Source organism: Bison bison, unplaced genomic scaffold (assembly GCF_000754665.1).
Source record: "Bison bison bison isolate TAMUID 2011002044 unplaced genomic scaffold, Bison_UMD1.0 scf7180017864491, whole genome shotgun sequence".
NCBI lineage: Eukaryota > Metazoa > Chordata > Mammalia > Artiodactyla > Bovidae > Bison > Bison bison.
Window position 1 is genome coordinate 9,343,496 of NW_011495050.1, and position 22,512 is coordinate 9,366,007.

The window sequence follows — 22,512 nt, forward strand, 5'->3', positions numbered from 1 at the left end:
TGCATATAATTTAAATAAGCAGGGTGACAATATACAGCCTTGACGTACTCCTTTTCCTATTTGGAACCAGTCTGTTGTTCCATGGCCAGTTCTAACTATTGCTTCCTGACCTGCATATTGTTTTCTCAAGAGGCAGGTCAGGTGATCTGGTATTCCCATCTCTTTCAGAATTTTCCTCAGTTTATTGTGATCCACACAGTCAAAGCCTTTGGCATAGTCAATAATGCAGAAATAGATGTTTTTCTGGAACTCTCTGGCTTTTTCCATGATCCAGCAAATGTTGGCAATTTGATCTCTGGTTCCTCTGCCTTTTCTTAAACCAGCTTGAACAAATAGAAGTTCACGGTTCACATATTGCTGAAGCCTGGCTTGGAGAATTTTGAGCATTACTTTACTAGCGTGTGAGATGAGTACAATTGTGCGGTAGTTTGAGCATTCTTTGGCATTGCCTTTCTTTGGGATTGGAATAAAAACTGACATTTTCCAGTCCTGTGGCCACTGCTGAGTTTTCCAAATTTGCTGGCATATTGAGTGCAAAACTTTCACACCATCATCTTTCAGGATTTGAAATAGCTCAACTGGAATTCCATCACCTATACTAGCTTTATAAGGCCCACTTGACTTCACATTCCAGGATGTCTGGCTCTAGGTGAGTGATCACACCATCGTGATTATCTGGGTCATGAAGATCTTTTTTGTACGCTTCTGTGCATTCTTGCCACCTCTTCTTAATATCTTCTGCTTCTGTTAGGTCCTTACCATTTCTGTCCTTTATCAAGCCCATCTTTGCATGAAATGTTCCCTTGGTATCTCTAATTTTCTTGAAGAGATCTCTAGTCTTTTCCATTCTGTTGTTTTCCTCTATCTCTTTGCATTGATTGCTGAGGAAGGCTTTCTTATCTCTTCTTGCTATTCTTTGGAACCCTGCAATCAGATGCTTATATCTTTCCTTTTCTCCTTTGCTCTTCACTTCTCTTCTTTTCACAGCTATTTGTAAGGCCTCCCCAGACAGCCATTTTGCTTTCTTGCATTTCTTTTCTTGGGGATGGTCTTGATACCTGTCTCCTGTACAATGTACGAACCTCAGTCCATAGTTCATCAGGCAGTCTATCTATCAGATCTAGGACCTTAAATCTATTTCTCACTTCTACTGTATAATCCTAAGGGATTTGATTTAGGTCATACCTGAATGTTCTAGTGGTTTTCCCTACTTTCTTCAATTTAAGTCTGAATTTGGCAATAAGGAGTTCATGATCTGAGCTACAGTCAGCTCCTTGTCTTGTTTTTGTTGACTGTATAGAGCTTCTCCATCTTTGGCTGCAAAAAATGTAATCAGTCTGATTTCAGTGTTGACCATCTGGTGATGTCCATGTGTAGAGTCTTCTCTTGTGTTATTGGAAGAGGGTGTTTGCTATGACCAGAAAGAAGTATAGTTAGACCTTAAAAGATGCATAGGAATTTCCCCAGGTGTTACTCGCTGGGATGTTTCTTCTGTCCTGGCTGAGACATCTTGCCTAAGCACATGTTGATGTGAAAATATCCTGACATGCCTGACACTTAAGTAGTTAGTAGGAAAATGGTTGCAGACCAAAAGGAAGAGACAGAAAAGGTTTAAAACACGAGGACTCCCATAGTACAGAATTTGAAGAGATATGGATAGTTTATAAATTACCCTGGTGCCATAAAGGTGATTTGGTGTGTTGAAATATTCAAGACAAGAACCTCTTTTAAAATTAATGTTGCTACTTTTTTTTCCTGTTCCAGTCCTGGAAGCAATTTTCTTTCCTTAGTTATTCCAGTGCCTGGCTAACAGTATTCTCTCCGTCCTTTCTCTCAAGCAGTATTGAACAATGGCAGCATATGGTCATTGGAGTCAGGTAGATGTTGAGTGGAAACTTACTTGACTTGAACTATTTCTACGTATCTGACCTTGGTCAACTTCTCAGAACCTTGTTTTTTCACCCATTAAGGTAGAATAAATAGGGTCTTCCTCTCAGTGTTATAATAAGTGATACATGAGTTAAAGCAGATAAGTATTTAGCAAATATCCTGTCAAATTATGGAGAAGGCAATGGCACCCTACTCCAGTACTCTTGCCTGGAAACTCCCATGGACAGAGGAGCCTGGTAGGCTGCAGCCCATGGGGTCTGTAAAGTCGGACACGACTGAGCAACTTCACTTTCACTTTTCACTTCCCTGCATTGGAGAAGGAAATGGCAACCCACTCCAGTGTTCTTGCCTGGAGAATCCCAGGGACTGGGGGAGCCTGGTGGGCTGCCGTCTGTGGGGTCGCACAGAGTCGGACATGACTGAAGCGACTTAGCAGCAGCAGCAGCAGCTGTCAAATTATAATCTCTCAATAACAGGAACTAATAATCTTATTTCCTGGGACCTTTAGATAGCCTAATCCCTTACTTTCTTTACTGACTGCCAGTTTTAAGTTACTTATTAAAGCTTTGCATACATGTGTGCAATGTCACTTCAGTAGTGTCTGATTTTGTGCAATTCTATGGGTGGTAGTCCACCAGGTTCCTCTGTCCATGGGATTCTCCAGGCAAGGATACTTGAGTAGGTTGCCATACCCTCCTCCAGGGGATCTTCCCAATCCAGTGATTGAACTCACTTTTCTTATGTCTCCTGCACTGGCAGGTCGGTTCTTTACTGCTAACACCATCTGGGAAGCCCCATCTTAGCTTTGAGTCCCTAGAAAACAAAGGCTGTGATGAAGCTTATAGACTAAAACTTTATGTGAGGAGGGCAGAGTACAATTCCAAGACAATAGAAATGAAGGGAAAAAAGAGATATAACAGGGAAGTAGGGGGATCAAATATAAAATAGTAAGTTACTGAATAGCCACAGCCTCAAGAAAAACACAGTGTATTGGCCATGTGGACCTCATGAACCAGCTGTGGTTTCAAACCACCTGTTTTGGGAGAAGACAGATGAGCAACATTTCTTCTGTTCTCCTTCCCATATTTTTTCTTGGTAGTCAAAGTTCATCTCTCAGACATTAAATTGTCCACAGTTACAAGTGGCACTTTAGCACCTTAGAGAACCTGTTGAGGAAGACGAAGTTTCTGGCAATTTTGTGGGGTCAAATCCCCAGCTCCAGGGGATCCTGGAGCTACTACAATTTTGCTGCAATAAACAAAATAAAGGTGACTATACCAATGGTTGTTCCATGCCTCAAATTTGTAGGGGGCTGACACAACTGATTAAGCTGCCCTAGAATGGCCAGTGTAGTTCCTTCAGGCTGGCCTGCATGTCTTTTCAATATGTCCCCATCATTCTTTAAACATTTCTTTTTACACAAGGTGTTCCAGTTTTGTCCTTTATGTTTCCTTGACCACTGCTGGAAGCAGTTTCCTGATTTCCTTTAGTAAAGAATAGTATTCAGACACCAGGATGTGAGCAATCATGTCCTTGAAGCTATAAGTACTTATTGTTATTAGGAGTCTCAGTGGATAGGGCTAGACAAGATCTGTGCATGCATATATGTGCATGTGTGTGATGTTTGATATAATACAGGCACACTCATCTCTATTTGTGTATATCTATATTTTAAACATGAATTAACATCAGTTTCTCCAATTTTAGTTCAGCCACTCAGAATCCTTTGTAGCCTTCCAATTTTCTACATCCCCTTCTGGATAGTGAGAAGTCTAGCTATCCTTATCCTCAATACATTCATGATTTGCACAGTCCCCTCATATGTACCTGATCTTACAACTTTACTGGCTGCTTCCTTGGCCTTGCTTCTACTTGTTTGGCCTCTAGCCCCATTATCACTTACTTAACCTCACTATCTCCTCAACTCTTGTTGCCACTATCACTGTCTCTGCTATAGGATGAATATTTGTGTTTCTAAAATTTACATATTGAAACCTAATCCCCAATGTGATGGATGATATCTGTTTACGGGCCTTTAGGAGGTGACTAAGTGATGAGAGTGGGTGCCTGATAAATGGAATTAGTACCCTAGGAGCTCCCTAGCCCTTTCTACCATGTGAGGACACAGCAGGAAGATATTGGTGAATCTGGAAAGTGAGCCCTGTCCAGATACCGAATCTACTGACACCTTGATCTTGGACTTTTCAACTTTCAGAACTATGAGAAACAAATTTCTGTTGTTTACAAGCCATGGCAACCCACTGCAGTTTTCTTGCCTGGAGAATCCCATGGACAGAGGAACATGGCAGGCTACAGTCCATGGGGTAGCAAAAGTGTCGGACATGACATGGCACCTAAACAACAACATTCTCTTATAATATCTTGAAAGAACTCAGACAGACTCCTAACACCAAGTCACCCCATCTAAAGAAAGAGAAAAAACTTTATCTTCTCTAATACTTCTCTTCTTTTTCCACCTAGGAAACCTTTCCTCCCTTATTCTTCCCCAGTTCACATAGTAAAATAGCTCTAAGATAGTTTCAGGTTCACCTCTGCTCTGAAACTTCTATCTATTTGTCAACCTCCAATTCAAGGGGCCTTTGCTGTACCTCCTTTTGCCCTCATTTAAGGACATAAGCTACATCTTATTTGTCTTCATATTCCTAGTGCCTAGTCTTATTTTTGATACATATTAGAAACTAAACAAATGTTTCATAAATGAGTAATTAATGAATGAAATTTTCTTTGCAATAGCTTGGGGATTATGGCTATAGACTCAGACAGACCTAAACTCTGCTATTGATCTTGTGAAACTGGGCAAGTTAATATTTATATCTTATCTGTTTTTACTGTTATAACAAAAAATACTGCAGACTGGGAGGCTTATAAACAAGTATGAAAACTAAGTCTAAGATCAAGATGCTGGGAAATTCAGTGTTTGATAAGAGCCCATTTCCTGGTTCACAGATGGCTGATTTTTTTCCTGTGTCCTCACATGGCTAGATAGGTAAGGGACCTTTGTGAATTCTTTCTTTTCTAAGGGCAGAAATGCTATTTATGGAGGCTCCACCCTCATGACCTTATCACCTTCCAAAGACTCCACCTCAAAATATCATCACATTGGGGATTATGTTTCGCTATAGAGGTAGACAAAAATATTCAGTCTGCAGCATTATTTCTCTGAGCATTACTTAACTTCTCGGATTTTTTTTTTTTTTATCAGTATAGATGATAATAGTTCCATTATATATTTGTTATGAGGATTAAATATTTTAAAAAGATTTTTTCATAATATCAGTATAATTTCTATGTAAAATAAATGGTAGTTATTATTATTAATAACTGATTTTTGTGCAAAACTCTATTATAAGACTCATCTGTTGTATATGAATTATTTATTCAGATATTAGTCTTGCCTTGATAGAAAATAATTTCAAAGGCAATGATATAAAATAAGTGAAAGAAAGTGAAAGTTGCTCAGTTGTGTCCAACTCTTTGGGACCCCATGGACTATACAGTCCCGAGGCCAGAAAACTGGAGTGGGTAGCCTATCCCTTCTCCAGTGGATCTTCCTGACCCAGGAATTGAAACAGGGTCTCCTGCATTTCAGGCAGATTCTTTACCAACTGAGCTATCAGGGTTTTTTTTTTTTTATTGTATGTTGTTTTTTCTTATTGTATGTTGTTTCTCAGTCTAAGAGAATATTGCAACTTCAATATTATATCTTCATTTGAAAGTATATTATTGTTTTAAAGGAGCAAAGAAAAAAAATAGTTTCAAAATAGTATAGTAGAGTAAGCACCTATTCTCATTGCTAGCCCAAAGATGATATAAAACATATTTTTTAAAAAACCCAAAAATCTGGTGCTTAAGAAGAGAACCTTTCAGTTATTGTAAGGCTATTGGGGATTTCTGAGAACCATAAATAAGCGCATATATATATGGAATATAGAGACAAGCTGAGAATTTCATAAACCAGTGCCTCTATGGGCTGCTGTTGTTACACTTTCTGCCTAAGAAGCCATCATTCACTGGGACCAGAAACCTCCAGAGAAAAGGCCACTGATAATCTTGAGAAACTGAGTAATCACTACAGAAGAAAATATTTTGGCTCCAGAGCAAAATGTCCAGATATAAAATGGAGTCAAATGTAGTTATCAAGAGGGAGGGATCCCCAACTCAGAGTGAAGCATAAAAGTGGACTGCACCGTGGATTACCAGAGGAGATAATTTATACCTAGAAATATGACATGATTCTGACATTAGAAGAAATAAGCTTGAAGTTTACAGAAGCAAGCCAATAAAAACAGTTATTTGACCACTCATTCAAAATCAGCCGTTTTGTTCTTCCCTTCAAATAATCGCCCCCTGCACTTGTCATCGTAGGCTTGACAACCATTCAGTTCAATTTAGTCGCTCAGTCGTGTCCTACTCTTTGCGACCCCATGAATCGCAGCACGCCAGGCCTCCCTGTCCATCACCAACTCTCGGAGTTCACTCAAAATCACGTCCATCGACTCGGTGATGCCATCCAGCCATCTCATCCTCTGCCGTCCCCTTCTCCTCCTGCCCCCAATCCCTCCCAGCATTAGAGTCTTATCCAATGAGTCAACTCTTCTCATGAGGTGGCCAAAGTACTGGAGTTTCAGCTTTAGCATCATTCCAAAGAAACCCCAGGGCTGATCTCCTTTGGAATGGACTGGTTAGATCTCCTTGCAGTCCAAGGGACTCTCAAGAGTCTTATCCAACACCACAGTTCAAAAGCATCAATTCTTCGGTGCTTAGCCTTCTTCACAGTCCAACTCTCACATCCATATATGACCACTGGAAAAACCATAGCCTTGACTAGACGGACCTTTGTTGGCAAAGTAATGTCTCTGCTTTTGAATATGCTATCTAGGGTGGTCATAACTTTCCTTCCAAGGAGTAAGCGTCTTTTAATTTCATGGCTGCAGTCACTATGATTCATCAAATACATTGTCAAATATACTGCTTCAGAAGAAACTTTAGTCTGCTACACTTGAAGCAGACTTCTGCTTATACCCAAAGAAACAGATAAAAAACATTTTTTTAATTGAAATGACTATACTAGATATCCTCATAAAAATAAAGGGGGAAATCATGTTCATGACAAAAGTAATAGATTATGAAACAATAAATGGTAATAAATCATTAAATATTCAAGAAATTGCAACATATTTTAAGTATAAATAAAAGTGCACCACCACCATAGCACATATCACCTTCTAAAATAAGACTTTTATTTATTATTATTTGTGAACTTCCAGTGGAATATACACTATTAAGAAGCAGGAATTATTATCTGTTTATTCATTTATCTATCCCATATAGTACCTAGAAGAGAATCTAGCATATCATAGGTCCTCAGATATTTGCTGAATAAATTGAATGACTCAATGTGATGTGAACTATGTAAGTGAGCTTGATTGAACTACAAATAAACCTGGAAAAATTCATACTTTATTTGGAATTTTAACAGTTATTTAAAAAATTGTTGGAGAGGGTAGACAAAAGATAATTAACAACGTAAGTTATTTCAATTTGACAAATATATCAAATTGAATTGAATATATTTTAGTGAATATATTTTACTGTGAGACCTGGATATACTTATACTGATTATTAAAGCAATAACACTAGAAGTCAGCAACAAAATGATAGCCTAGACCCATAAATTTAAAAGCACTTTGAAACTATTTATGATTCAAAGAGGAAATAAAGATGAAAACTATAAACTATTTAGAAGTGAACAACGGCAACAAAAGCTCTAAATACAAAAACAGTACTCTGAAGAAAATTTATAGACTAAAAAGCATATTTTTAAGGAAACAAGAGAGGCTGAAAATAAACTAATATAGAAACAAATCCTAAAACTTAAGCTTAAGAAGGTGGAGAAAGAATAACAAAATAATGCAAAAGAGTTGAAGTTTGAGTAGACTAGTAAATTTGACAATGTTTTGTAAATATGAAGAAAAGAAAACTGGAAGACTAATCACAAATAACTTGCATTAGGAGTAAGAAAATTAATAATTTATCTTTGTAAAGATATATTTAAAGATTACATAACACAATTCTATCCCTACTAAACTATCAACTTGGAAATTTTGGAAAATTTCACTTCTCTAACATATGTGTGTGTGTGTGTGTGTGTGTGTGTGTGATTTTATGTTGTTAAATCCTCCCCAATGTTTTTTAATAGGGAAATAACCTTAGAAGATATTGAAACACTGGTCAGATATCTACCTCAAAATTATGCCAGACTCACTCAGCTTATTTTTTTGGCAAATTCTAACACTTAGGTATCATTTTCTTGTTATACAACCTAGCCTAAAAGACTAATGAATGCTGGAAAATTGCTAATCTTTCTTCGATATGAAGTCTATATAGAAACAGCACAACAAAAAATTTAGACCAAAGGACCAATGTCACTATGACACAGAAAGAAATAAATATCAAATCAAATCCAGTGTATTAAAGAAATCACAATAACTATCTATGTTTTCTGCTAAGGATACAAGGGCATTCAAAAATATCTCCAAAATTATTGTTTGATTAAAAAGCAACATGTTATAGAATATGCTGAGAGTGTACTGCAGTATAAGTTACAATACTTACACAAAGCAACACTCCATAGATTTTGTGAAGTGAATTTTTATATTTATGAAAATATGGATGCTTATAATAATATGTATTTTATATGTGTGTGTCTAATTGTAAAAGCATGGGGAAAGAACTGGAAAGATGCATGACAAATTGGTACTGGTTGATTACAGAAGAACCAGGAGTGTGTGATCATTGGAGTGTCAAGAGAGATCATAACTTTATCTCAAAGTTGTTTTTTTTTTTTTTAATTTAATTGTTAATTTCTGGGTGTTGTTTGAGGATGGCTATGTTAATGTTACCTCATGTAACTAAAAACCAAAACAATCACCACAATAACCTACAACTGGCCTCGTAACTCCACAATGAAGGTCCCAGATATCTTAAGTTTCCTTGAGCACATGAAAAGACCCTGATGCAGGGAGAAATATCAATAACCTCAGATATGCAGATGACATCACCCTTATGGCAGAAAGTGAAGAAGAACTAAAGAGCCTCCTGAGGAAAGTGAAAGAGGAGAGTGAAAAAGAACTGCCTTATGATCCAGCAATCCCACTCCTGGTCATACACACTGAGGAAACCAGAAGGGAAAGAGACACATGTACCCCGATGTTCATCGCAGCACTGTTTATAATAGCCAGGACATGGAAGCAACCTAGATGTCCATCAGCAGATGAATGGATAAGAAAGCTGTGGTACATATACACAATGGAGTATTACTCAGCCATTAAAAAGAATACATTTGAATCAGTTCTAATGAGGTGGATGAAACTGGAGCCTATTATACAGAGTGAAGTAAGCCAGAAAGAAAAACACCAATACAGTATACTAACGCATATATATGGAATTAGAAAGATGGTAACAATAACCCTGTGTACGAGACAGCAAAAAAGACACTGATGTATAGAACAGTCTTTTGGACTCTGTGGGAGATGGTGAGGGTGGGATGATTTGGGAGAATGGCATTGAAATATGTATAATATCATATATGAAACAAGTCGCCAGTCCAGGTTCGATGCATGATACTGGATGCTTGGGGCTGGTGCACTGGGACGACCCAGAGGGATGGTATGGGGAGGGAGGAGGGAGGAGGGTTCAGGATGGGGAACACATGTATACCTGTGGCAGACTCATTTTGATATATGGCAAAACCAATACAATATTGTAAAGTTAAATAAAATAAAATTTTAAAAAATATTAAAAAAAATAAAAAAAGAAAAATTTGGCTTAAAGCTCAACATTCAGAAAACTAAGATCATGGCATCTGGTCCCATCACTTCATGGGAAATAGATGGGGAAACAGTGGAAACAGTGTCAGACTTTATTTTGGGGGGCTCCAAAATCACTGCAGATGGTGATTGCAGCCATGAAATTGAAAGATGCTTACTCCTTGGAAGGAAAGTTATGAGCAACCTAGACAGTATATTAAAAAGCATTAGTTTACCAACAAAGGTCCATCTAGTCAAGGCTATGGCTTTTCCAGTGGTTATGTATGGATGTGAGAGTTGGACTATAAAGAAAGCTGAGTGCCAAAGAATTGATGCTTTTGAACCATGGTGTTGGAGAAGACTCTTGAGAGTCCCTTGGACTGCAAGGAAATCCAACCAGTCTATCCTAAAGGAGATCAGTCCTGGGTGTTCATTGAAAGGACTGACCTTGACGGTGAAACTCCAGTACTTTGGCCACCTCATGTGAAGAGCTGACTCATTTGAAAAGACCCTGATGCTGGGAAAGATTGAAGGCAGGAGGAGAAGGGGACGACAGAGGATGAGATGGTTGGATGGCATCACTGACTCGATGGACATAGGTTTGGGTGGACTCCGGGAGTTGGTGATGGACAAAGAGGCCTGGCGTGCTGTGGTTCATGGGGTCACAAAGAGTTGGACATGACTGAGTGACTGAACTGAACTGAGCACATGTTGAAAGCGTGTTTTGATGTGCTCTGAAGAGAATTTTTTCTTTCAAACTCCTTCAATTGAATTCACCCAAAAAACATTTGTTGAGAAATGTGTCAGGGTAATCAGGAATACTAAATTGACCTCTGCTCTAAGGAGCTTTACAAGGGGTCTAGTTGGGGAAGGTAATTCAACCAACAAGTACTAGGGAGAGTGGCAGATACTGTGTGGAAGGAATTCACTGACTGTTCTAGGAGCACAGAGGCAGAGGATGTTACCCTGTGTTCTAGTTTCAATCAAACAATTTCCTGTACCATGTACAGGTTACAAAACTAAGAAAAGTTTTTGAAATTTGGGGAAAACACATATGTATGTAATTATGTGTACTATATGTATATAGCATAGACAGAAAATCTGGATATTGTTCATAATTGTTCTATTAGGAACAACCACATAAGCTCTGAAGACCTTTGATTCCCTGTTTTCAAAGTGAGAGAAAAATACTAAGTGTTCCCTAAAGATAATTACATCATAACCATAGCAAAAGAAGATTAAGACTGGGAGAACATTTTCATCTTTTGCTCTGAAATATCCTGACTATAGAGAATGTATGTCTCTAAATTGACTATATGGATATCGTATGTCTGAAACCCTTGAAATCTGACATATCATCTATTGTTACAGAAATTGAAAAAGAAAGTTGTGGTGATCCTGGTACACCCTTATATGGAATTAGGGAAGGTGATGGATTTTCTAACCGTGATGTTTTAAGGTTCGAATGCCAGTTTGGATTTGAATTAATTGGAGAGAAATCCATTGTTTGTCAAGAAAATAACCAATGGTCTGCAAACATACCCATCTGTATCTGTGAGTACCAAATGCTTTGCTTCCAGATAGCATATGTTACCCTGTCCTTGCATATAATTGCTTTTGTAATTAATTGCAAAGAACTGGAACCGTGTAATTATTTTTGAACGAGTAGCACTTTTTGGTACTCTCTTTAACAAGTGTGCTTATGCCAAACTATAAATTTCTTTGCAGATTTAAATAAAGTTAACATAGTTCATTTGGTAATTGCAAAGTATATTTTCCATATGTTCTCATAACACTTTATTGGTGGCATTTTATACTTTATAGATAGCATACTTCTTATGGAAATTATATATCTGAGCTAATTCTAATAGACTCATTTATTTTTAATGAGATAGTACATGCTTATTTGCAATCAGGAACACAAAAATATTTAAAGGTTATATTCTATGTATAATGCATTAACTTATTTTTGCTTGTAGATGCTCACACTAATGCATGGTTAAGTGTCATTTATTTATATTGCACAGAATAAAATTCATTAATGTTTATGGCCTATAATATGCTTGGATTAAAATAATGTATTTCTTCAAATACATTGAAGCATTTCAATTTAGCTGAAGCAAAAATATAATTTGTTTTATCTGTTGATGTACTTTTAGGTTAAATTAAGATCTGTCTTCATTACCAACAAATACAGCTTACCAGGTGTGAATGCAATAATTGAAAACTTGGATTTTAGTTTTCAATACAAATGGTAACATATAAGCTCATAACATGAAAGTAAAAATAATTTTCTTGTTTTAAAATGATTTTAAATTTTTCTTGTTTTTTTATCTGTATCCAACTCTTGTAATGATAATGCTTTTCATTTGTGAAATCCTTTATTCCCTACAAGGGCATTAGCACATACTTCAAAATATAACTGACATTAAAAAATTTAGCACTTTTCAACACCTGCATTTTATCTAAATTTTAATTTGTGCTGCAAAACACACGTTTTCCTTTACTGGAAATGTTGATTATTTAACATTTTAAAATTCTTTAGCATCTTTAAACATGTACTGAGAACTTTTTAAGTGAATAGAAGCCAAATATTTCCTAATATTTGAAAAATATTATGTAGAAATTTATATTGCATTTTTTAAAGGTGATAAATAAATTTCTAATAAACACAGATGTCTAATGAACATATGAGAACTCTTAAACACTTTTGCTTTTGTAAGTTATGTGGGTCCCTTTTGCAACTAAACTCTGTCAGTGTAGCAGGAAATGCATTCATGGACAATAGGAAAATGAAAGTACAGGATTACAGTCAAATAAAATTTCATTTGAAAAGGTAGAATTCAGGCTAGATTTGGCCCACAGACCTTAGTTTCCTAATCTCTGATTTAATGATCTACATTTGAGGGTGGTGGTGTTTAGTTGCTAAGTCCTGTCTGACTCTTGTCACCCCATGAACTGTAACCTGCCAGGCTCCCCTCTTCATGGGATTCTCCAGGCAAGAATACTGGAGTGGGTTGCTAGTTCCTTCGCCATGGGATTTCCCCGATCCAGGAATTGAACCTGGGTCTCCTGCATTGCAGGCGGATTCTTTACCGACTGAACTACAAGGGAAGCTATAAGTATATGAGGGAAGACTGACCAAATCTACCATGCTAATCTCCCTTATCAGATTAAGTAGATGCCTACACAATACTTTAGGCTTCCCAGGTAAAGAATCCCCCTGCTAATGTAGGAGGTGCAAGAGACATGGGTTCAATCCCTGGGACAGAAGGATCCTTTGGAAAAGCAAATGGCAACCTATTCTAGTATTCTTGTCTGGGAAATCCCATGGACAGAGGAACCTGGTCATGGAGTCGCAAAGAGTTGGACACAACTGAGTGAGCACACACACGATACAATACTTTAAACACTTAATTATATCAAATGCATTTCTTATGTAACTTCTTTTGATCTAGTGTTATATATCTATGAATGTCATGCTAATTTTATGGTAATGACTTAATATTATGCTTATTAGCTACTTTGCTTATAAAAATTCTCACATCTATTCTTGCCTTGTTATTTTTTGCCAAGTTGTGTGCCAACACATTAGATCAAGTTTCTAAAGAGATTATGTTAGGATTTTGATTGAAATTTAAAAGCAATTTCTATATAATTTATACATTTAATGTTTTCTCATTCAGGAACATGGCATCCATGGCACCTCTTTTTCCTTGTAAAATTTCCTGTTCTCAACAAGTCTATAATTTTCTTTGTATGAGTTATTCATATTTTTGTAAGGACTATTTCTAGTCTTTACCTTTTATAGTCCTGTACTTTATAACTTTATTTTTCTTCATAAACTATCTTTCAATTGCATTTTCAAATGAGCTATTGTTGGTTAAAAAAGGAAATTATTACTTGTTACATATTTATCACGTATCAGAATTCAGGGGTTAATTCTTTTTAAAATTGTGTAAAGTATTCTCTAGATTTTCTTAAAGTTTGATCTAGTCAGCATTATTTAAAATTAGTCTTAATATTAAACACAATATTAGCATCTACTAAAATGATTTAAAATATTTCCATTTTTGATGTAATACACTACATTAATAGGTTTTGCAATATTAGACAAAGATTATCTTCTTGGAAGAATACCTAGATTTAAAGATCTTGAAGTAAAGTGTTTTGAAATACTATTAAGCTTTCGATCATGCTGATAGAATCTTCAACTTCACTAGAAGGCAAAGCAGTGCTAATTAAAACACTGTGATATCATTCTTCTTATTAAATAAAAAGGTCAGATAATAACAGTATTCATGCTTGTAGGGGTGTTGCACTATCTAATACATTTTTGTTATATTTAAGCATAGGATAATACAACTTTTATATATAAGAATTTAGCAAAATATTCTGAGGGCCAAAGTTCATATCCTTTGTCAATAAAGTATGGTACAAAATCATATAAATTCAATTTTGTTTAAAAATATGTAAGAAGAAACACTGGAAAAATATAATACTTTTTTAAACTATGATTTCCTCTGTGTGATAGATCATTTTTTCTTATCCTTCCTCTGCTTTCTAACTTTTCTGTGTGAACCTTTAAATCAGATTTTTTCAAAGTTTAAAAAAAAATCTGCAGGGAAATAAAGACTAGCCTTACTATGATATGAAAATTATTATTTAGTTGTCTTTCCAATGTTAGCCACTATCGTGTGTTAATTCATCTCCTTATCTGTGTTAGAAGCTATCAGAGCATCCCATGCCCATGATAGGAATCAAGTTCACCTAGTTATTACCCTTATTCCAAGTTTTCTTCAGGTTGTATCATCCTGGTAATGTTAGTACCTACATATTATTTTTGTTTGTTTGTTTTCAATCATTTTGTGAGCTTTCTATGGAAATGTCTATATTCTTCTCCAATATTTTTTGAAGTACAGAAACTAAATTTTGCACCATACTCTAACATGGACATGATAAATGTCAAAATAAATTGTTATTACTCCAGTTATGATTTTGTGGATATTTAACATACAGTAATTCAAGGTACTAGTTGCCTTCCCTAATAATGTGCAAACAGTAACAATTTTTTTTCTGTTTTATAAGACAGATTACATTGTTTAATATTTTTTTCAAACTTCTAATTGATTATTGTAATTATTAACAATGGCAAATTTAGATACTGTATTACTTTTGAACATTTATTATATTTTATGATTTTCCTATTTTAACAGTTCCTTGCCTCTCTAACTTTACTGCACCAATGGGAACAGTCCTTTCTCCTGATTATCCAGAAGGGTATGGAAATAATTTAAATTGCATCTGGACAATAATCTCTGATCCAGGAAGTCGAATACACCTTTCTTTCAATGACTTTGATCTGGAATCCCAGTTTGACTTCCTTGCTGTTAAAGACGGGGACTCTCCAGACTCCCCAATTCTTGGAACCTTTACTGGGGCTGAAGTGCCTTCTCATCTTACTAGTAATAGTCATATACTACGGTTGGAATTTCAAGCTGACCACTCAATGTCAGGACGTGGCTTTAACATCACTTACAACAGTAAGTTTAATTTTTCTGTGTAACATATTCCTATAAATTAGAACTTGAAAGGAAATCATACAAAACAGTCCTCTTGTTCCTCAGATAAGGAAATTTGAACACATTGTATATATAATTTCTATTGGGGTGGTCTTTTAGTCCTTGATTCTAACCATATTTTAACTCATTGTGTCATTTCTCCTTTTAGGAGGCATTATATTAAGAAGATATATTTCAAATATAATTTTATATCAGCCAATATACTAACTCATTTTATGAAATCACATAAGCATGATCTGACATCTACTATACATATTTCCCTATTTTGGTATGCAAACATAGCTTCCTTCAGGATACTCATAAATCAGTAGAGAATTTTAAACAAATAATGACAACACAGTTATAATTCCAAAGATAAAATTCACTAGACTATCAAAGTCTCACAGAGAAGGAAATTACTAATTTGGGGGCAGTGAATTACTAAATTGACATAGCAAAGCCACTATGTGGATGGTACCTTAGTGATTAAGATCAGCTCTAAAATCAGTCTGCTGCTGCTGCTGCTGCTAAGTCGCTTCAGTCATGTCCAACTCTGTGCGACCCCATAGACTGCAGCCCACCAGGCTCCCCCGTCCCTGGGATTCTCCAGACAAGAACGCTGGAGTGGGTTGCCATTTCCTTCTCCAATGCATGAAAGTGAAAGTGAAGTCGCTCAGTCGTGTCCTACTCTTAGCGACCCCATGGATTGCAGCCCACCAGGCTCCTCCGTCCATGGGATTTTCCAGGCAAGAGTACTGGAGTGGGGTGCCATTGACTTCTCCAAAATCAGTCTATGGAACTTCAAATCTTGGCTTTGCTGTAATACATTTTTAGGTTTAACAACAGAGCCTCAGCATTCCCATCAATAAAGTTATAATGAGTTTTTGTAAGGAGTTGTCAATTAAAAAACAAAAAATAATCAGTGGTTTAGATTTAATAGAATAAGCTAATGTATTGGCTAATATAAATAATCTAAGAAAGAAATGAAAAAATTTTTTGAAGGCAACCTGTGGATTATAACCTGGGAGACAGTCTTTCAGAAAGCTCTGAGGACTGTTCCACTGTTAGAGGTCAAAGCATAGTTAGACAATTTTTTGAGACAGTATACAAAGCAAGTCATGATCCCTTATGAGATTAAGAAGGAATGTTATCTCCTAAGGTGGAGAAGGCAATGACAACCCACTCCAGTACTCTTGCCTGGCAAATCCCATGGACGGAGGAGCCTGGTAGGCTGCAGTCCGTGGGGTCGCGAAGAGTCGAACACGACTAAGTGACTTCACTTTGACTTTCACTTTCTTACATTGGAGAAGGAAATGTCAACCCACTCCAGTGTTCTTGCCTGAAGAATCCCAGGGATGGAGGAGCCTGGTAGGCTGTAGTCCATGAGGTCATTAAGAGTCAGTCACGACTGAGCGACTTCACTTTCACTTTCATGCATTGGAGAAGGAAATGGCAACCCACTCCAGTGTTCTTGCCTGGAGAATCCCAGGGACGGGGGAGCCTGGTGGGCTGCCGTCTATGGGGTCACACAGAGTCGGACATGACTGAAGCGACTTAGCAGCAGCAGCAATATCTCCTAAGGAGGTCTTGTTAATGGAGATGCACAATATACACTGAATAGGAAGAAAGAGGCCCAAGAGGGTGGAGGAAAACAAAATCTATGTTTAAATATTTATTATGCCATAAAATATGAATTTTATTTAATCAGAGTAGGATAATACATGTAAACAATTCATTATATATACCTAATAAATGCTCAACAAACATTAGCAGTTATTGTTTAGTTGCCTTCTGAGCTATTCCCTTGAAAATTCTTGTTGTATTACTGTGCTCATTTTATTGTTCTAGTTTTAATTCTTTGAGGTTATTTAGCTATTGTCTTTCTGTCATCCACATTTTTTTGTGTTTCAAAAGATGAATATTATTTTCTGAAAATAACATGATATAAATATAGAAAAAGAATCACATAAAGAAAATACCTTAGTATGTTAACAAATGTACATACTGAAACTTCTATTTCCACATATATTACCTGAAGCTATAGAATGTCAGTGATTTTTATTGTTTATGGGCAAAAGTACCATACTCCATCAGATACTGAGTGACCAACTTGAGTTAATATTTGTGTCACATTATAATAGAATTTAATTTCCTGCTCTTTGAAAAAAATTCCACCCTCCTCCCCCAAACCCTTGCCCCAGCACATTCAGTGCTGAGCTTTGTCGATTAGTAACTAAATGTGATTATTGTCTTTTCAAGATGACACTCTTAGTGAATACTGGCACTCAAAAGTTGTCAATGTGTAATTGCACATTGTTCAAGTTAATTTAGCCATGATGTGTTATATAGACCCTCTCTATAAATTAGTTGCTTTATCTGTAAGTTCCTTTTAAAATATTTCATATATATGTATAAATAGACAATATATGCATTTTTCTATTTACACTTTTTATGTTGTTGTAAATGCATATATCTTGTTTTCTTTCTTTTTTTTTTTTTTTTGGCTAAACAGGGATCATAGTTCCAACTTTACAATGAACTCTGGGTCTCACCAAGTCCTAAGCACTGGACTGCCAGGGAATTTCCTTAAATGCATAATATTTTTAACTTTAATATTTATGGTACCTTGAAGATATTATGGAAATATTTATTTTGTTCCTTGTTCTGTTTTTCTAGTAAGTGATTTAACCCATTGTATTCAAATTCTTACTCCCATGCTTTCTACTGATTGTTTTTTCCTGAAAAATTATATAGCAGATGTTATATTCAGGAGCAACCAGACTTAATCAAAATTATGCTTTTAAAAAGCACAACAGAAAGAAATTAGAAATAAGTGTACATTCAAAATAAATGTTATACATTTTAGAATTTACTTAATATTATTTTGTATTGAAAGTGAAAGTGAAAGGGCTTCCCTGGTGGCTCAGAGGGTAAAGCGTCTGCCTGCAGTGTGGGAGACCCTGGTTCAATCCCTGGGTTGGGAAGATCCCTGGAGAAGGAAATGGCAACCCACTCCAATATCCTTGCCTGGAGAATCCCATGGACAGAGAAGCCTGGTAGGCTACAGTCCACGGGGGTCACAAAGAGTCAGACACGACTGAACTACTTTACTTTCACTTAGCATTATTTTGTACTGTTTAACTTAAAAATGAGGAGATGGATAATACAATTATATAACTTATGAACAATATCAGTGATGATTTAGTGAAAAATTGAAATAATTGCATGTACTCATGTGGTATGAATATATTAAATTGTATATGCCTCATGAAATAGACTTTACATATTTAGACTTTGCTACTTTAAATATTCTTCCATTTATATTATACTAATTTAAACACTTACAATGCAAATTTATAGGGCTCATGTAACGTATAATCTATGAAAAATTTAAGTAAACACATTGTCCTTACAATTCTGCTACTTGCTGGGATGGGGCTAAATACACATCCTGGATGATACAAGGTGAAATAAGATAGTGACCCTGAACCAAGAAACTTGCATTCGTTTGAGAGACATGAGATAAATGATCCAAGACAGAATATATTGTGGAGAAAAAATTTAAAGCCAGACCAGGGGATACATTTCAATAGTATCTTAATGATCTGAGGCAAATTATTAATACTTTTTCTGAATTTCACATTACTCTTTAGAGTAAATAGCTATCAGGTTATTCTACATGTTAAGTGATGTGATAATGTATAATATCTACAGCTTCTATCACAGTGCCTAGAACATAGTGATTGTAAAAGAATTAGCTCTCTTCCCTTTTCCTAGATGGCAGAGAATAAATGATATATGGAAAATTATTGAAAAATTGAAAGACTTTATACTAGATTGAAACATTTCATGTTAATTCTCACAATGAGACTATCTCTTTATTCCAAACAATGAATCACAGCAGAACTTTTCAAGGACATGTAGTCAATCTGTTCTGTATTCACATTAATTGGAATTTTGTTCAACTTAACCTGGAAATTTTACTTAGATAAAGCTAATGATTTCAAGAAATAAGCAGAAACAATTCTACTTTGAAATATTGTAATTTTATCATGCAGTTCTTATTTTAACACCAATACATCTATTACACATCAGAGAGAAACAGGTGTGGTCAGAGGAGAGTCTCTCTATTTTTTTTTTTTTTTAATAAATAAGGGCTTTTCTAGTAATGAACATAACCTTTCTAAAATTCAATTTTTATCACCCAGATACTCAAGGTTCTGTTTCATACTACTAGTTTGTATGTTTTTCTCTTCTTTTGCTGTTCTCAAGCATTTGGACATAATGAGTGTCCTGATCCTGGAATACCAATCAATGCAAGGAGATTTGGGGACAACTTTCAATTAGGAAGTTCAATTTCAGTTATTTGTGAAGAAGGATTTATTAAAACCCAGGGAACAGAAACAATTACATGTATACTAATGGATGGAAAAGTGATGTGGAGTGGCCCAATTCCAAGATGTGGAGGTAAGCACAACGCTCAGTGAAAAATACAATTCCATCGTCACAATGCACTAGAAACCATAACAGGAAAGCATTGTTCTGCCAGGACTGTTGTAATCTTAAAATATCATTTAGTATTTTTCTTTAGACATATAGTTTGCAAATTACACATTTAATATTTATTATTTTAACTTTTAGAAATCTTTTAGAAACTCCTTTTATTTTTTTTGTCATATTCTTTTTTTTAAATTTTATTTTATTTTTAAACTTTACAATATTGTATTAGTTTTGCCAAATATCGAAATGAATCCGCCACAGGTATACCCGCCTTCCCCATCCTGAACCCTCCTCCCTCCTCCCTCCCCTACCCTCCCTCTGGGTCATCCCAGTGCACCAGCCCCAAGCATCCAGTACCGTGCATCCAACCTTGTAATAGCCAGGACATGGAAGCAACCTAGATGCCCATCAGCAGATGAATGGATAAGAAAGCTATGGTACATATACACAATGGAGTATTACTCAGCCATTAAAAAGAATACATTTGAATCAGTTCTAATGAGATGGATGAAACTGGAACCTATTATAGAAACTCCTTTTAAAAGAAGTACTTATTAAAATATATACACTAATAAACAGTAAATATTAGTTGCACATGCAGGTTACCTTCAATATATTTCATAATTATAGCTGAGTAAACTTTATTTTTCCAGTCATTTTTTTCTTGGTATTTTAACTATTCATGATATACATTTATTTTCAAAAATGTATTATTATTAATTACAATGAATAAGTTTATGCTAAAGCACCTGTTATTTAAAATGTATAATTTTATAGGAATAGTTTACTGAACATTTTTTTTTCAATTTTGATTTGAATGTAATATAATGTAGTCAAGAATGTTCAAGACAAAATATGTATTATATATGTATATATATAGCACATATATATACATGCAATGTTTGTGAGTATCGATATATCTTTGAATATATATACTCACATAAACTCGCAAATCATCTTGGTAAAAGGGAAAGATGATTATCTTAAGGATACTATTATATAGCAAGTATGTAGTGTTTTAATATAGAATCTCTAAGAGTGAATGTGGGCTGGGTTTTAGTTAGAATTGACACAGTAGGAATTAACATTTTGCATTACATTTTTCTCCTACTCTAAGGTTACATAACCATTTTATAAAAAATATATATGAAAGAACTTTTAATAAGACATAGATGAACTAGAATTATTAAGCACCTTTCAATAGATCACCATTTAGTGATTTTAGGTGGCAATTTTGAGTGGTTTCTTATTTTCTTTGCTTTCCCAATTATTTTTCTTAGCTGTGCCCAGACTGACATTGGACCTTCGTTTTCTCAATTTCTAGCTAATAAATTGGGAATGTTTAATACATACTTTCTAAAAGTATAACCAATTTAATTGAATAATTCAGCTATTACCTATAAATATTGAGTTTCATTGAACTGAGCATTTTCATAATGTCTCATGATGAAATAATCCAGACCATGCAATTAAGTTTTCCCCTTAGCGCCTTCAATTAGCACCTCCCTCCTTTTCTAATCACTTCTTCATATTAACATCAGAGGGCCAAACTAGATGACTTCACTGTTCTTTTCCAAACTTCAAATATTATGGACTTCATAGGGGTTACCCTAACAATGGCTATGACTATGCTATTATGTTTAAAATGCATAATGAATCTGCACAATGCAGGACTAAAATAAAAGGAGTAACATTCAAGTTTTTCCATAATGCTTTGCCCAGAGCTCATCATTCTTTTAACCTAGTGCCCAGCCTAGACTTGGGAAATCAGTCAGGAAAGTCTGCATTAGTATTTGAGGGAAAAGTAGGAGATAAAAGTTTGTTTTAGGAAGAAGGCATAGCATTGGTTTAGTATGACTGGAGTGGAAGATAGAGGGACGGGACTTGATGAATTCAGAGGCTGCTGAAGCATGTAATACTTTGTAAACAGCACTAAGGAGATTAAAAATTATCCTGTGGCAACAGGAAACCACTTCAGTTTAGAAGTGACATGACTTGAGCCCCTCCCAGCATGGGGTTATTTACAGTCTCAGTGGACAAACATAGAGACCACCTCCAGATAATTGGATCTCACTGAGTCCTCGCTTGGCTAACTTAGATATTGGTTTAGGAGCTGTTTGGTGCCTGGATGCATGGAGCGGTAAAAATAATGAGGTTGACATCAACAGATCATTTGATGAATTGCTACTTTATGTGAGAGAGCAGTTTCAATGAGACTTTTCACCATGAAAAATGAATGGTATTTAACTTTTAAAAATAAGTGAAACAAAATACTCAGAATTCTCATTTGGCACAGGCCAACAGGGTCTCAGATTCCTAAAGAGAACTGTATAAATTTTTCAAAGGAGAAGAATATTTTTTTGCATATGTGAGTAAAATTCACCTGCCAATTCCTGGATCCAACACTAAGTGGGAACATCACTAAGGATAAGACTGGAGCCAGGGAGGGCAGAATGGTAGTGGGCTGGAAGCAGTCTTACCCTGGCACTTGCCAGATTACTTGCCATATCCCAGGCTGTTTTGAGCCAGTTTCCACTGGATAAAACAGACTACTGTCAGTTCCTTTGTAGCTAACTCTGGTGGGTTTCATTTCTAAGACTCTAATTAAGGTTTCTAAAGATTTCCTTTAGTTTTTCCAGAATTCTATTTAGGTACTAACAAAAAAAAAGCCTGAGATTAGCTGAGGAAAGCTTTTTTTTTTTCTTTTTCTAAGTTCATTCTTTTTTCTTTCT

The 22,512-nt window shown here is 35.6% G+C and overlaps 1 protein-coding gene across 1 annotated transcript in view; it reads left to right on the forward strand.

The window, feature by feature from the left end:
• Positions 1–22,512, forward strand: part of CSMD3 (CUB and Sushi multiple domains 3) — a 1,491,512-nt gene that overhangs the window by 946,200 nt on the left and 522,800 nt on the right. The window contains exons 14-16 of the mRNA XM_010863441.1: positions 11,091–11,273; positions 14,936–15,262; positions 19,553–19,747. Coding sequence (XP_010861743.1) covers positions 11,091–11,273; positions 14,936–15,262; positions 19,553–19,747 — 705 coding nt within the window. The remainder of the gene's footprint in view (positions 1–11,090; positions 11,274–14,935; positions 15,263–19,552; positions 19,748–22,512) is intronic.